This window comes from Ambystoma mexicanum, chromosome 11 (genome assembly GCF_040938575.1).
Source record: "Ambystoma mexicanum isolate Mex_15411 chromosome 11, UKY_AmexF1_1, whole genome shotgun sequence".
Lineage (NCBI taxonomy): Eukaryota > Metazoa > Chordata > Amphibia > Caudata > Ambystomatidae > Ambystoma > Ambystoma mexicanum.
In genome coordinates this window covers 430,073,064-430,087,817 of record NC_090934.1, presented here as the reverse complement: position 1 = coordinate 430,087,817, position 14,754 = coordinate 430,073,064, and the positions used below count along the sequence as shown (strand labels likewise).

Here is a 14,754-nt window from a genome sequence, read left to right as displayed (position 1 = left end):
TCTGGGGCACACCACCCCATAACTGGAGAGAAACTTCTGAAAGGGAAGGTTTCTCAAGGAGGCTGATACGGTTGGAGCAGGGCCATTCACACGTCACAATGTCTGACGTGCCTGAAGCTGCACACACTCTAAAAGCTCTAAGAAGATACCTGCCTGTCGGGCTGTCTCGCAAGCCCCTCAAGTCCACCAGATGTCAATCTACACCCCATTCCCCCTCTTCATTAGAGGATGGAAGCCATATGGCTTTCTCTATGCCTCTCACTCTTCAACTTTCCACCCCATAACACCAGCAGACGCAGGGCCATCTAACGCTCTGTCCACGTAGGAGAGCGCTCCCAATCTCTGCACATTTCCCATTGAGGCAGCGGGGCTTGTGGTGTAATGAGAGACTTCCCATTAGACAAGGTCAGCCATGAGGCCAATACGGGTAGGAAATGGCCACATCTTGTATTGCCTCTTTCCCAGTTATATTGGCATAAAACTGATTTTTTTGTACAAAGGCTTATTGAAGAAACTCGAGGCGGTACAACAACAGCGGGTAAGATCTTTATTTCACGGAGCTCCCAGGAGCCCTCAACAGCTGCAGGGCTAATTCCTTTTGCAAACCAGCAACCGCTGAGGTCACGCGGCTCTCGTTCTAAATATGACCAGAGAGCATGTGCGACCGCCGCGAGACAGGCATGCAATTCTCTACACATCTTACCCCTTAACAGAATAACAAACTGACCTATAATAATAATAATACCAAAGAGAAAACTTAACTAAAGTAAGCAACACAGTAATATTAGAGAATTTGTCTGAAACGGAAAAAAATGTTTGTTACAATATAGTGCTCAGCTTAGAATGACAAGAGAAACACATAAGTATATCAAGTTTCATAATCTCTCATCCACACAGGCTTAGATCTAGCCCTATGTGCCCAATCTCCGTTGGTTCTAGCACCTGTATTAGTATTCTTTTCGTCAGGCACCCTTACTTTCGTCTCCTCTTCCACTTTATGGTTATCCACCTTCACAGCCCTTCCACTCAACATCTCATCCAACTTACTCTCATCCCCATCACCCACTCTCGCCAACCGTCCTTTCGACCAAACTTCTGCTCCCTCCAAGATGATCACATTACTTTTCACAGCACATATCTTCTTCGGCCCCAGGAACCTACTTTCCACATATTTGTTCACTAGCCTGGGATTTTTGATGTATACTCTCTCCCCAACCTTCCATTCTTGTTCCTTTACTTTCATCCTGTCATCAAACAGTTTATTGTTTCTCTCTTGACTCAATGTAATGAGTTTCATAATGTGGTCCCGATCCACATTAACCACCTTAGCCATTCCCAGCCAACCTGGGCAAAGTCTTGTACCAGGTTCCCTCCCCTTCATAGAAACAAATGGAGACACACCTGTCACAGAATGTGGCGTAGTGACATAATTCCATGTAAGCATTCTTAATACCTCCCTCCATGATTGTCTCGATTTCATGGCCATTTGCAGGCCCCCTTTTATGTATTTGTTGACTCTTTCAACCAGTCCATTAGCTTTAGGATTATACAAGGCAGTCCTTGTGTGTTTTATGCTGTATCCTGCAAGACATTTTTTCATTGCCCCAGAAACAAATTTCACCCCATTATCAGACACAATTTCAACAGGTACTCCTTCCTTAAGAAAAACTTTTTCCAAGAAGCCAATCAACTCCTTAGCCATGACCTCCTTCACCGCTTCCCACTCAAACCATTTGGAATGAAAGTCTACCACAACAAACACAAACTTCAAGCCTTCTCCCAGACCCGCTACAGGACCCATTATGTCCACCGCTAACTTGCTCCAAAGCTGGTCTGGTATCACGTTAGGTATTAACGGAGCTTCTCTCACCACTCTGCATTTGTCACTTGTTTGGCAAGTCATGCAATCTTTGACATATCAGCGCTCCTATCTATTCCCGGCCACCAATAATTCTGTCTCAATTTCCTCTTCATGGCCGCTTCTCCAGGATGCCCCTGATGAGCCAGCTCAACCAACACTGACCTAAGGGAATGAGGAGGAACAATGAACCTTCCTCTCCTTAACCTATCATCACATAGATTCAACTAATCCCTTACCTCCCACCAAGTGTTGAATTTGCTATCCAAGTCTTTTTTTCCTGGCCACCCCCTCACTGTCCAACCCTTTACTAGCTTGAGATCCTCATCTGCACTCTCTTCTTGTGTCCATTTCTCCATACTAATTGCACTTTGTATTTCTGCCACTACTGACTCCTCCTCTCTCTCTCTATCTTCCATTGGTTTACCTTCGACTGGCAGTCTGGACAGACAGTCCGCCACAACATTTCTCTTCCCGGGCAAATAGCTCACATCAAAGTTAAAGTCTTGGAGTCCTAAACCCCACCTGCTTATTCTTGGAGAACCCATGGCCCATCTTCCACTCTCAAACATCTGAACCATGGGCTTGTGGTCCGACCTGACAATAAATCTCCTCCCCCACAAGAAGTATTTAAAATGACTCACCGCCCAGAACATGGCCAATGATTCCCTTTCAATTATGGAATATCTGCACTCTGCCCCTCTCAGTGTCCTAGACGCGAATGCTATAACTCTCTCTGTATTGTCTCTGTCATACTGCACCAATGTCGCACCCAGGCCCAACATACTCGCATCTACCACCAAAACAATCTTGTCCTTGGGGTGAAATCTACCTATGGATGCTGCCTCACTCACTGCTTTCTTAATACACTCAAAAGCCACATCACATTCAGTGGACCATTCAACCATTCAAAGTTCCCCCCCTTCTTGAGTAACATTCTAATACTTAGGCAAAATCCTTTACAAACCTATGATAATACTCGGCCAAACCCAAAAATGCTTTCACTTGCTCTTTATCTTTTGGCACAGATGCACATTTCACTGCTTCCACCAAATTCTTCTTAGGCTTCACCCCTTACTCATCAATCCCATGGGCAAGATACTCTGCCCTGTGTACCGAAATCTTACACTTGCTCCTCTTCACCGTCAACCCTGCCTCACTCAATCTGCTTAACACCTGTCCCAACACCTCATCATGTTCCTCGGTAGAGCTAGCATATATCAGAACATCATCCTGGAACACTATAATGTTCTTTACTCCACTCAGCACCGTCTCCATCACCCTTTGGAATACAGCTGCCGCCGAGGCAAGCCCAAATGGCTTCCTACAGTACTTGAATGAGCCAAACACCGTAATAAATGTGGTCAAGTGTTGACAATCCTCCTTCAGCGGAATCTGATGGTATGCCTGGGAAAGGTCAATAACAGAAAACACTTTGGCATTGTTCAGCACAGATAACTTGTCCCCAATTATCGGTAGAGGATGTCTATCCACTAAGATGTTCCTGTTCAGGTCTCGGAGATCTACACACAGCCTAATATCTCCATTAGACTTAACGGCTACCACTACCGGCGACAGCCATTCCGAGCTTTCACTCGTCTCTATTACACCTCTTTGAAGTAACAACTCCACTTCTGCTTTGAGTTTCTCACTCAACCCATGAGACACTGGCCTCACCTTGTGTTCCTTTGGACTGGCACCTGCTTTCAGCTTAATATCATGTTCAAAACCCTTCAATAACCCTAATCCCTCGCGAAACACCATGGGATAATCCTTCTCCCATCTGTCCTTCAGCTCAGCTACATCAATGGGTTTCTCAGCATTCGCTTGTATTCTGATACCCAACTTCCACTGTTCACCCCATCCCAGGAGTGAAGAACCTTCTTGGGTAACATATATCTCTGACTCACAGCTTCTCCCCTTGTATTTAATGGAAGCCTGGAACATCCCTAGAATTTCAATTCTCACTTTCCCATATGCATAGGGTTCTATATCGTGCTTCTTCAATTGTCTCACGTCTCCTTGCATAAAACTCAGAAATGTTGCCTTTGACATCAAAGTCCATGGTGAACAACTGTCCACCTTCATTGTTACCACTCTTCCATTGACCATGAATACATCTGTAGGTGCACCACCCTTGTTTGAGACTTCTGTTACTTCCAGCACATGCTTCGTCTGGCAGCTCATTCACATTCCCAGATCTTCTTCTTGCTCAGGTACTCTTCCACCTGCTTCAATGCTCTGCACTGTCCCTGATTCACGGCAAACTCTCGCGAAATGACCTTTCTTCTTGCATTTCAAGCACAAGATATTTCTGGCTGGACAAAACATATTGTGGAAATATGACGGTTACTCCCACATTTGTAGCACTTGATTTCCTTGTTGGGGACCCCCTTCGAAATCCCTTCACCGCAGCCACTTCTCCTTCCGACTTATCTCCCTTCATAGTGGTCATATATTTATGGGCCTGTTCCATGCTTCTCGCCATGTTTATGGCCAATTCCAGTGATGCATCTTTTGACAATAGCCTCTCTTGTATTTTAATATTATTCGTGCATCGAACCAATTGGTCCCTTATGAGGGAATCAGTGAGCAGTCCAAATTCGCATGTATGGCTAAGGGACCTCAACGCCGCAATAATGTTTTCCACTGGCTCCTGGGGGTCTTGTCTCCTTTGGAAGAACTTGTGTCTTTCAAATGTTATGTTTTTCTTGGCTTCAAAATGGACTTCCAACTTCCTTTCCGCCATAGAATACTGATCCACCTCCTCCTGGCCCTGCTGTGGAGGATCAGGTAATCGATCATAAACGCTTCTGCCTTCAGTTCCCAAATTGTGAAGCAAGATCGCCTCTTTTCTCGCCGCTGCGAACTTATCCCCTCCAATTGCAATCAGGTAAGTGTCAAATAACTTCTTCCACCCGTCCCACCTTATAGGTGGAGCACCAGATTCTGACAGAAACGGTGGCGGGGGCGACATACTAGCTGCAGCCATCTTTATATGAATCCTGGTGTTCTAGTCCCACCAATTATCACAAAATGCACCAAAGCACTGTCCTATGTCCCGTTTTTGTATTCTTTTTCAGTGCTTGCCAGTCTTTCAGTGTATAAATGCACCAAAGCAACTTTTCTCCTGGTGCCAGTTCACCGTCTATCTGCTTGTTCCACAACAGTGTCCTGTGTGAGGCACTCTCTCGATTGCAGTGGCCTTAATGTCTTCTGGGAGGCACTCCCTCACTGCAATGGCCTATGGTTGGCCCTGTCCTCTCTTTCAGATGTGCCTCCCCCTCTGGTTGTGCCCAGCCCCCCTGTCCCTGCTCCTCACCTTGTTGTCCAATGAGAGCCGGATGAGAGCCGGGATGGGCGGCACCAACCAGGAAGAGCTTCCTTTCCCTGTGCAGCCGCTCTGAGCAGAGGCGTGGAGACCGTCCCCCTGCAGCACCATACTCCTTGGGCGCCGCGGAGACACTCCCTCTGCAGCCCCCACACCTCTCTGCACGCCGCTGTGCAGCCCGCTCTGCCGGTAGCAGGGCCCGACCTCCGTGCCGCGGACGACACGTCCTCCATAGCGGCTCTGGAAGAGACGCCACCAGGCTCAGCGGTGAGCTCCGTGTGTGTAATCCTCATCGCCACTGAAGAAACTTGAGGCGGTACAACAACAGCGGGTAAGATCTGTATTTCACGGAGCTCCCCGGAGCCCTCAACAGCTGCAGGGCTAATTCCTTTTTCAAACCAACAACCGTCCGCTGCAGTCACGCGGCTCTCGTTCTAAATATGACCAGAGAGCACGCGCGACCGCCGCGAGCCAGGCATGCAATTCTCTACACTTATCTCGCCATCCCCCCTTTAGCAGACGGACCAACAGAGAAACTGGAGACATTTCCAAGCATGAAATTCTTTGAGAGGCCCCTTTGGCTAAAGCCTGTCGCACTATCTGGCATAAAACTGACTTTACCCCAGCCCTGTTCTGAATTCTATAGGACTTTTACTCGTCACCACTCATCTCTAACATACAAACACATGCACATCAAATATTTAATCAATAATGCTGTCAGTCAATGCTTAATTCCTTTACATTTTGCAATCTACTCTCTGTTTTCCCTCTCTCACAATGAGGAGACAAAATAGCAAGAAATGTTTCAGTGGGTGCTGAATATTTTTTTCATTTAGAATGTGATCCAATACCGCCTCAAAGCTGAAGCTTGGTTCACATGTAGGGGGTCATTACGACCCTGGAGGTAGTCATGCTGCTATTTGCAGCATGGCTACCCCCATTCCGGGTACCGGTTCTGGGTTCCCTGAATGGGGAAATACCGGCCCATTCCGACCTTGGAGGGTCCGGTATTTCCCCATTCAGGGAACCTGGACCCTGTACATCCCCATTCCCATTCGAGCCCCCAAAGAGCTCATTGGGAATGGGGAGGATGCAAACACCGGGCCCGTTGATTACGGGCCCGTTGTTTGCATCCAGATCTGCTCGCGTGATCCGTTAAGGTTGCCTGATTTTACCAGGCGTTCTAACCGGGTCCCGCGAGCAAACCCGCGAGCAAACCCAGCAAAATCAGAATTGAGAATGTCAGCCTGCATCGCATCTAGGTAGGACCATGAGTGTTGGCATGCCCGCACCTAGGTGAAAGCTGAATGCTAACATACCCACACCTAGATAGATTTGTGAAATATAAGCATACGTCGCATCTAGATAGGACTTCGAGCGTTAGCATGCCCGCACCTATGCGAAACCTGAAGACTAGCACAGGCCATACCTAGAATTGTGGACACTGGCCCGCGTCGCATCTAGATGGGATTGATTGAAGGATAGCAAGCCTGCGCCTAGATGAAACTTGAATGTTGGCGTGTGCCACACTTGAATTGTGAACAAAAGCCTGCGCAGCATCCAGATGGGGTTGTGAATGATAGCATGTCCACACCTGGACAGATTTCTGGACGCTAGCTTGCGCCGCATCTGGACGGGACTGTGAATGTTGGCTTGCCCACACCCAGATAGAATTCTGGACATTGGCCCACGCCGCATCCAGATAGAGTTGTGGGGGTCAACTGGTGCCACAATGGGACAGAACTGCAAAGGCTAGCATGCCAAAGGTCAAGTAACCCACTAACCAATATATGCTCAAACTCTGCATACTTATCTCACTCAAACTCACACAACCATCTCTCGCACAACAAGCCGCACGCACTTCACAACACTGCAACAACACATAAGCCGGACCAACAGCACACGCGACCAATCACAGACCCGATACCCGCACCAAAGCTCAGCATCTGGCGTATACCGAGTTGAAGCTGCCAACAGAACACCACTCCTCTCACTATCCTACTCCCTCTTCACCTTACTAACCCACCCCACCCGACCTTATCATTTACAGATACGCCAGAGCACCTGGGGAACAAATTCCATTGGTGACGGTGCGCGGTACAAATACCTTTAACATTTAACATTTAACAAACCTTGTTATGAGGCGGTAGGGGTTTAACGGGGCCGGCAGCTCTACCAGCCCTGTTAAACCCCTACCGCCAAGGTCGTAATGACCCCCATAGTCTAATTGTAGGTGCTGAGTGCAAACTTGGTTCCTATTAGAAGATTCCTTACTTGACATTTTCATGTAGAATGAGTTTGTTCAAGTCACAGCCTGTCTCCTAAGCCACATAGGCGACCTTAAGTTCTCATCTAAGTAATACGTTGTGCCTGGCATGAGTGGTCTTTACCACAGTGGATTAGTTAACCTTACCTAAGGTTTTCTGTTAGCTGTCAGCCTGTCTCACAGCCGCATGATCCACTCTGTGAAATAAGTTGTTTTTGGCATCTGTGATTTCTTGGGAATTAAATTCCATGTCTTAACCCCCAATATTCACAAAGAACTAACAGGACTCAGCTCAGGAGATTTTATAACAAAACCTAGGAGTGAGTTTTTGCCTGGCCTCAGTCTGTGTTCTAGGGGACACACTCAAATTATTTAGGGCTCTTATGTATAATATGGTGTGCCGGGTGTCTGCATTTTCGCCTTTGACAGAATGCTTGCCTAAGATACCAGTGAGTAAATGAGGTTTTCTGGATCTCAGTCTATCTACTCAAAGAGAGAGTTACTGCCTGAGAGATGGCATCTGTCCTTTCTTCTGGGTTGAGTTCCTAGCTTTGAGCCCTCATCTACAGGGAGCTCTTCATAAGCATCGAGTTGTGTTAAGGCTCTGCATGTGTCCTGGATGATGGACAATCTATTAAATAATGTGCATTTAAGAACGGTGCAGGTGCATGACATGCCAGTCGTCAAAACGTGGCTTCTTACTTGATCCATTACCTCGCATTGTGACTGGGGCTCCCAGTTGTCAGATTGTACTGATTTCTACACATAAATACAGATAGAAATCACTCTGTTAACTTTCTGTATTTTTTGTGAAAAACGGACAGTCATGTGTCTTGCTTAACTTCTCGGGTTGGCAGTTATGCCTTGCAATGGCATTGCAAGGTAGTCCAATGGAGATGTCAACAAGTGATGTGTTTCCCTTTGAAGGTCTTTAAAGGGCTACGGAACTGATCATCACATCAGCACGAGGAACAGCTGTATGTTTTAAGGTGCAATGGATCTCGACTTGATGCAGAAGAACCCAGGTCTAAGAACTTCCCATTAGAGGAGTCAAAGCACTACATTTTCTAATTGAATGAATGTAGAAAAGAACTAGTTGCATTTTTTTTTACATAGCTTATATAAATGTGGATACACATAGATGGAAATGTTGAATACATAAATACCATAAAACCGGGAGCCTTAATTATGGCCCATTACCTCGGATTATGATCATCTTCTTTGAATGGCTCTGAGGGATAAGAAATGTACACATGCCAAATTGGCTAGTAGGAGTGGCTGGGTGAATATAGCTCTTCATAGAACTGTGACATTGAGACTTTTTTGCCAAACAGCTGACTACTGTCAATCTCAAGCTACAGGCATATAATATTGTACAGCATTTAACACACTCCCCTCATTAAAGCTGAGTACTTAATGTGCTTGCATAACATTTCAAGAAAGTACAGTCATTGGGTTATGTCTTTCCCTGCAGTACATCATTCTGTTGCTCTGGAGGAACGGAACAGTCCATCAGACATGTGTACAATGTGACGTACAGCGTTTAGCATATCATCAAAGCTTGAGAACTAATTTTCTGCAACTATATGACCATACTTCAGTCCACAAAACATGCATGCAATGCAACGTCATGCGCCATTAAATGTGTAATATTTAGCAAATCTGCATGTAATATAAAGAACTCACATCTAATTGAAGAACCCTCAACTGTAATCAGTTGCTCTAGGAATCAACTGTTGGAAGGAATATACATGATGCTCACGCCTCTTTTTTTATTACTTTGTCCCATATTCTTTGGCGGCGCTTCACGCCAAATTCAGCTTTCATGCCACCAATCACGTATTCACTGACATAGCAATTGACACAGCAGCCCTCACCCAACAAACACAGCAGCTTAATATAACACTGTAATACTAGCCATCTCTCCCAAAAATTGTCATTTGCCTACAACTGTGTCTTATACTATCATGCAAATTCCTTCTACTGTAATGATGTGCGCCAAATGTATGCCTACCAAATATGTATGTATGCATGTTGTCATTTGCCCACAATCACATTGCTCAGTATCATGTAATGTGCTTCTGTGACAATGCAGTGTTTTGCCCGGTTAATCATGTATGCTCGGACTCTGGTCTTTACTAATGTCACAGAACATTCAAACACATTTCACATTGTTAGTCTCTATGATTTCTCCACAGCAGGTTTGTGGTCAGAAGATCGATGCTGTCCTGAGGAAAGATTCTGCAGTCTGTTGAAGCACTCATCAGATTCCTTCAGAGACTGCACAGTGAGAAGAGATGGCCCACCAAACTCTGACGAGAAAGGGGAGCCACTTCACTTGGAACCTCTGAAATCCCACAACCGGATTGAATTGTCCTGGGAAGCACTGAAGATCCGATTGTCATCAAACAGCAAACATGTCACTCCACCGGAGTGACCCCTGAGACTCCGAAGACTTGTGTTAGGACTAGAAGAAAAAGAGAGAAGAGAGAGTGCTTACCCTGCTACTGGCTGCATTGTACATTATACTTGCAAATGCTTCCCTCCCGCCTGTGCATTTTCTTCAGCTGGATGTGTGACTGACTACCAGACTTTCTGAAGCAGAGTGATAAGCATGTGACTGACTCTCCCCTGTCACCACCACCACATTTTCAGAAACATGGCCTGAAATGTAACTGACTGTGCCAAAGCCCTACCTATCTGCTAAAGGTATGGTCTACCAGCTGACTGATATGGGCCAAATTTGTGACTGACTCTTTGCTTATCACGCTGTGCACTCATATTCATCATTGACTCATTCAGGGTAAGTGGACCATGTCCAAATGCCTTGATGGGCCACGTCTCAGGCAATGCTCTTTCCATTGTGGAAGGGAACCAGTAACACCCCCATTAGTGGGTTGAAGCATGAGCAAAAGTGCATCCACTTGGGCGTACTGTTATCCGAGATCCTGATCATGCATTTAGAGAAGAAGTGTTGGAAGCCTGGGATCCCTCTGGGTGCCTGCAACTCATCACAGTATGCATGTTGGCAGCCTGGGATGATCTCTGCCATACACGCATGTGCCCTGCACAGATCCAGAAAGATGGGCAGCATCGTAGAAATGGGGGCAGCCTTTGCCTGAGATTTTTCCATGGATTTCACTTGGTGCCTGCAGGCTCACAATATCCAGACACCATCCATGGGAATATGCCCATTCTGGATTGATTGGACTGGGCAAATCTACTGTCATCGGGTCTGTAAGTCTGAGTCCAAACTTCCCAATTAGAGGGTTACCAAACCCATCACTAAAGTCTGCTCCCGTGAACACATCCTCCATTCTCTCTGGCATGAACATTTGTGGATGAACAGAAAAATCATGAAACACGCGCCTTAGCTCCTTTCCCATTCACCCTCATTACAACGAGTCTGCTGGTGTGCATTAATTATTCACTAGACCCACTGGAAAAGTCTAAGTCCGAAAAGGATATAAATGCTGGAGGACAAAACTGAATGTAAGGAAAATCACATGGGGGATGCAAATGCCTTTCAACATTAACCTTGGTGGTGCTTCACGCAACCCTTCGGGGGGGAGGGGTTTATGATTCTATACAACGTTGCCTTTTGAGACTCTTTAATGGCACTTGCTCATCCAGACCAAACACTCCCATGGCGCCTTCTCAACCAGTCCAAAACTCTACAGCAGAGCTTAAACTCCTAGATCTAAGTTCAAGAGAACACTTTCTATTCTATACCCAGACTCTGCATTGGTATTTACTTTCACAGAACTAGCCCATACAGTGACACACACTCCATCATATCAAGTTCTATAATGGTGTTTATACGAGTGGCTATGACTCTCGCAGCCCCTTCATCAGACCTTACACTCCCAGATCTAGTCTCTTCAGCGTCCTTTAGTCTTCCAGTACAAAATCCTGCAATGTCACATATCTGCTTCAATCAAGGCTTTAATGAGCCACTTACTCTTCCAGGCCCAGACTCTACAGCAGTATTTACCCTGACAGGTTACGGACCTGCAAATGCCGAGCCTTTTCTGGATCCGGTGCTGGACTGCCCCTGGGCAGGACAAAGACTGATATGCAAATGGATATTTCCCATCTGTGAAAGGCACAGTGAGTAAAAGCAGTGGCTGCAGACTCTAGAGTGGTTAATAACCACTGAACAGGTTATCAGGCCTTGTTCTGTCGAGAGAGGGGCGCCCGCTACCTTTGCAAACTAAATTTCAAGGAACCTGGGATTGGTAACCCTAGGTCTCCTGGGGGCAACCAGACGTGGTCTCCCTCTCACTGTGCTTAGAGAGGCATCAGCTTCACCTCACTGATGGTCCCCAACAAGGGTGAAACACGTGTATGGGGTTGCTGGTGGTACTCTCGTTCAGGTTGGAATTGCCATTGCATTTCGGTGCTGGACTGCCCCTGGGCAGGACAAAGACTGATATGCAAATGGATATTTCCCATCTGTGAAAGGCACAGTGAGTAAAAGCAGTGGCTGCGAACTCTCAAGTGGTTAATAACCACTGAACAGGTTATCAGGCCTTGTTCTGTCGAGAGAGGGGCGCCCGCTACCTTTGCAAACTAAATTTCAAGGAACCTGGGATTGGTAACCCTAGGTCTCCTGGGGGCAACCAGACGTGGTCTCCCTCTCACTGTGCTTAGAGAGGCATCAGCTTCACCTTACTGATGATCCCCAACAAGGGTGAAACACGTGTATGGGGTTGCTGGTGGTACTCTCGTTCAGGTTGGAATTGCCATTGCATTTTGGTGCTGGACTGCCCCTGGGCGGGACAAAGACTGATATGCAAATGGATATTTCCCATCTGTGAAAGGCACAGTGAGTAAAAGCAGTGGCTGCGAACTCTCAAGTGGTTAATAACCACTGAACAGGTTATCAGGCCTTGTTCTGTCGAGAGAGGGGCGCCCGCTACCTTTGCAAACTAAATTTCAAGGAACCTGGGATTGGTAACCCTAGGTCTCCTGGGGGCGACCAGACGTGGTCTCCCTCTCACTGTGCTTAGAGAGGCATCAGCTTCACCTCACTGATGATCCCCAACAAGGGTGAAACACGTGTATGGGGTTGCTGGTGGTACTCTCGTTCAGATTGGAATTGCCATTGTATTTCGGTGCTGGACTGCCCCTGGGCAGGACAAAGACTGATATGCAAATGGATATTTCCCATCTGTGAAAGGCACAGTGAGTAAAAGCAGTGGCTGCGAACTCTCAAGTGGTTAATAACCACTGAACAGGTTATCAGGCCTTGTTCTGTCGAGAGAGGGGCGCCCGCTACCTTTGCAAACTAAATTTCAAGGAACCTGGGATTGGTAACCCTAGGTCTCCTGGGGGCAACCAGACGTGGTCTCCCTCTCACTGTGCTTAGAGAGGCATCAGCTTCACCTCACTGATGATCCCCAACAAGGGTGAAACACGTGTATGGGGTTGCTGGTGGTACTCTCGTTCAGGTTGGAATTGCCATTGCATTTTGGTGCTGGACTGCCCCTGGGCAGGACAAAGACTGATATGCAAATGGATATTTCCCATCTGTGAAAGGCACAGTGAGTAAAAGCAGTGGCTGCGAACTCTCACGTGGTTAATAACCACTGAACAGGTTATCAGGCCTTGTTCTGTCGAGAGAGGGGCGCCCGCTACCTTTGCAAACTAAATTTCAAGGAACCTGGGATTGGTAACCCTAGGTCTCCTGGGGGCGACCAGACGTGGTCTCCCTCTCACTGTGCTTAGAGAGGCATCAGCTTCACCTCACTGATGATCCCCAACAAGGGTGAAACACGTGTATGGGGTTGCTGGTGGTACTCTCGTTCAGGTTGGAATTGCCATTGCATTTTGGTGCTGGACTGCCCCTGGGCAGGACAAAGACTGATATGCAAATGGATATTTCCCATCTGTGAAAGGCACAGTGAGTAAAAGCAGTGGCTGCGAACTCTCAAGTGGTTAATAACCACTGAACAGGTTATCAGGCCTTGTTCTGTCGAGAGAGGGGCGCCCGCTACCTTTGCAAACTAAATTTCAAGGAACCTGGGATTGGTAACCCTAGGTCTCCTGGGGGCAACCAGACGTGGTCTCCCTCTCACTGTGCTTAGAGAGGCATCAGCTTCACCTCACTGATGATCCCCAACAAGGGTGAAACACGTGTATGGGGTTGCTGGTGGTACTCTCGTTCAGGTTGGAATTGCCATTGCATTTCGGTGCTGGACTGCCCCTGGGCAGGACAAAGACTGATATGCAAATGGATATTTCCCATCTGTGAAAGGCACAGTGAGTAAAAGCAGTGGCTGCGAACTCTCAAGTGGTTAATAACCACTGAACAGGTTATCAGGCCTTGTTCTGTCGAGAGAGGGGCGCCCGCTACCTTTGCAAACTAAATTTCAAGGAACCTGGGATTGGTAACCCTAGGTCTCCTGGGGGCGACCAGACGTGGTCTCCCTCTCACTGTGCTTAGAGAGGCATCAGCTTCACCTCACTGATGATCCCCAACAAGGGTGAAACACGTGTATGGGGTTGCTGGTGGTACTCTCGTTCAGGTTGGAATTGCCATTGCATTTTGGTGCTGGACTGCCCCTGGGCAGGACAAAGACTGATATGCAAATGGACATTTCCCATCTGTGAAAGGCACAGTAAGTAAAAGCAGTGGCTGCGAACTCTCAAGTGGTTAATAACCACTGAACAGGTTATCAGGCCTTGTTCTGTCGAGTGAGGGGCGCCCGCTACCTTTGCAAATTAATTTCAAGGAACCTGGGATTGGTAACCCTAGGTCTCCTGGGGGCAACCAGACGTGGTCTCCCTCTCACTGTGCTTAGAGAGGCATCAGCTTCACCTCACTGATGATCCCCAACAAGGGTGAAACACGTGTATGGGGTTGCTGGTGGTACTCTCGTTCAGGTTGGAATTGCCATTGCATTTCGGTGCTGGACTGCCCCTGGGCAGGACAAAGGCTGATATGCAAATGGATATTTCCCATCTGTGAAAGGCACAGTGAGTAAAAGCAGTGGCTGCGAACTCTCAAGTGGTTAATAACCACTGAACAGGTTATCAGGCCTTGTTCTGTCGAGAGAGGGGCGCCCGCTACCTTTGCAAACTAAATTTCAAGGAACCTGGGATTGGTAACCCTAGGTCTCCTGGGGGCAACCAGACGTGGTCTCCCTCTCACTGTGCTTAGAGAGGCATCAGCTTCACCTCACTGATGATCCCCAACAAGGGTGAAACACGTGTATGGGGTTGCTGGTGGTACTCTCGTTCAGGTTGGAATTGCCATTGCATTTCGGTGCTGGACTGCCCCTGGGCAGGACAAAG

At 47.2% G+C, this 14,754-nt stretch overlaps 1 protein-coding gene across 3 annotated transcripts in view; it reads right to left on the bottom strand.

The window, feature by feature from the left end:
• Positions 1-533: 533 nt before the first annotated feature.
• Positions 534-14,754, bottom strand: part of LOC138503489 (F-box/WD repeat-containing protein 7-like) — a 733,637-nt gene continuing 719,416 nt past the window's right edge. For 2 of the 3 annotated variants that reach the window (XM_069623261.1, XM_069623259.1), the window contains one exon: positions 534-9,922. In XM_069623261.1, coding sequence (XP_069479362.1) covers positions 9,790-9,922 — 133 coding nt within the window. In that variant the 3' untranslated portion in view covers positions 534-9,789. The remainder of the gene's footprint in view (positions 9,923-14,754) is intronic. The other variant, XM_069623262.1, reaches the window with a different exon arrangement.